General features: G+C 34.1%; 1 protein-coding gene across 1 annotated transcript; it reads left to right on the top strand.

Moving 5' to 3' along the window:
- Positions 1-671: 671 nt before the first annotated feature.
- LOC18435647 (uncharacterized) lies at positions 672-2,106 on the top strand. Its single transcript, XM_006845690.4, has 2 exons — positions 672-1,008; positions 1,590-2,106. Exons 1-2 carry the CDS (start codon positions 822-824, stop codon positions 1,709-1,711), a joined length of 309 nt encoding a protein of 102 aa, XP_006845753.1. The 5' UTR covers positions 672-821; the 3' UTR covers positions 1,712-2,106.
- Positions 2,107-2,389: the final 283 nt, after the last annotated feature.

The following is a 2,389-nucleotide window of genomic DNA, read 5'->3' as shown; positions in this document are numbered from 1 at the left end:
TATGTTGTGCAATACTGTAAATGTTGTCAATAATATGGGTATATGATGGTAAAAAAAAATGACAAAAAAAAAAAAAACTCATAGTTATAAGGTGGCAATGGACCCAACAACAAAGGTATGGGTCCAACTTTTAAATCCAAATACTATTCAAGTTTGGGTCTAGTGGACCCGACCGGTTGTCACCCCTTAATTTATTTTAAAAATGGTTAAAATCAAGTAGATATATACATATATGAAAATATTGAAAATAGATTTCTAGATAATATGTTGCAAGATACATTATTTATGAGGAAAAGTTTATATAGAGCCGAGGTTCTAAACAATTAAATTGGAGCCTACAACAAAAAGTTTACAGGAACAGGTTGTTTTGATGCCAAAATATTCTCAAATTGATCATCTCCACAGCAAGTTGTATGACATAGAAAAAACTGGACTCAAAATTTAATTGAATTTTTTTTTTCATGTTCATATATACTGGACATAGAGACGAACAATTAGAGGTCTCTTAATTAAATGCAATTAGAGTTTCTTAATTAAACGCTAGTGCTAAGTCCCTTGTCTTTGTTCAACAGGCTTTTAGTACGTCATCGTTAACACTACATGCCCGCTCCGTAAGCAATCCCAAAAACCACGTATAAATAATACTCCGTGAAAGTCTTACTTCCCCGTCTTCTTCCCTTTTGGGACTTTTTCATTTATCCGACTCTGTTTCAAAAACCAGGGGCTCCTCACACGAATTCAAGGAAAACCCTAAAAAAATCAGCTTCTCAAACCCCAATTCTTCTGTGAAAACCCTAAAAACTTTCAAGTTTTATCCTCTAATGGCGTATGTTGATCATGCCTTCTCGATTACAGATGAAGATATCAATGGTCCTTCTTATGTTGCTCACAATAGGCCCCCTATCAAGGAGATTGCCCTAGCTGTGTCTTTACTGATATTTGGAACCCTAGGGATCATAGTGGGGATTTTTATGGCTTATAACAGAGTTGGAGGCGACAGAGCTCATGGTAATTTTCATAGTTTTTATGTACTAGGATCATTCAGATTGTTCTGCTCTAGATTACTGTGTTTTTTCGTTGATTATGGTGTTGATTTGGTGTTGCTTGTTGAAAATTTGCACCTAGGGTTTTTGAGGAGCGTTTTAGAGATTGATCCATGAATTATACTGTTTTTTTCAATAAAGATATCACTTATCACAGAGATTACTACGATCTGGATACTATCATTTTCATTTATTTTTTATATTCTGGTGATGTGGTTGTGATGATTATCTACAATTATATTCAAAACTGAGGCTAGTTAAACGGCTGCATTTGTTTATCTATTTTAGATATTTAACTTGTTCAAAATCTGTTTCTCTTTCTACTTTTGTATCTAGAAAAATTGTAAACTTGTAATTACAATTTGTAGAAGGGGATCTTTCCATTAGGTTCCATAAAGATTGACCTGTGATTTCAGTCCTTGAGTCTTCATTCTATTCCTCTCTCCTCTTTCACCATTATGCAATTTTATTCTGCTTAAGTTAGTTTAGCTTTATATCAAAATAAATAAAAAAAGTTATTTTAGCTATTTTTTTCTACTTTTGCAGGCTTCTTTTTCTCAATTTTGGGTTCTCTTCTATTTATACCGGGGTTTTATTATACAAGGATTGCATATTATGCTTACAAGGGTTACAAAGGATTCTCCTTCTCCAACATTCCACCTGTCTAGTAGTGATGGAGCCAGCGCAATGGCTGATGTGTGTGTACAGCTCGTTATCCTGAGGCATTGTCCCCTCTTTTATTTTTTCTTTATCTGTTTTGATACACTACTATGTAAATGCTTACTCTGGGTAGTATGTTGAATGATTTTCTAGCTGTAAAGTAATCCCAACTTAGTGGTTCCATGGTTTTCTGTTTAAAAGAAGCTCATTTGGAGTGGGTATACTAAGTACTGGGTTGCATTTTCTTTTTTCTTTTTCTTTTTTTTTTCTCTTTTTGGACAATACTGGGTTGCATTTTGATATTCAAACTTGGGTAAACTTGAGTTTGTTATGATATCTTATACATTTATGTTGTAATCCTTGTGTCCATATTATGACTGGTAAGTGATCAGCAAACAAGAAAGTCCATGACTAACCTTTTTTTTTTCTCGTTTAGTTTTCATTTGTGCTTATCTTCTTTCTTCTCTGTTATTTGTTTTAGCATGATGATACCTGCTTTGTAAGTGTATGAATATGGGTCATGGGTCATGGGTCATTTGGGGCTAAACATTGAGTATTACTTCCTTTGGAGAATCGAATGTGGTATCTTGACTCCTACACGAGTAGACCATGATACAAAGGTGATGTCAGCTTTTCTACTGTTTCAGGGCATACACGATCTCTGTGTTGATATTAAATGGCATACC

Source organism: Amborella trichopoda, chromosome 12 (genome assembly GCF_054954075.1).
Source record: "Amborella trichopoda isolate Santa Cruz 75 chromosome 12, AtrichopodaSantaCruz75HAP2 v2.0, whole genome shotgun sequence".
Taxonomy (NCBI): Eukaryota; Viridiplantae; Streptophyta; class Magnoliopsida; order Amborellales; family Amborellaceae; genus Amborella; species Amborella trichopoda.
This window is presented reverse-complemented; position numbering and strand designations above follow the sequence as displayed.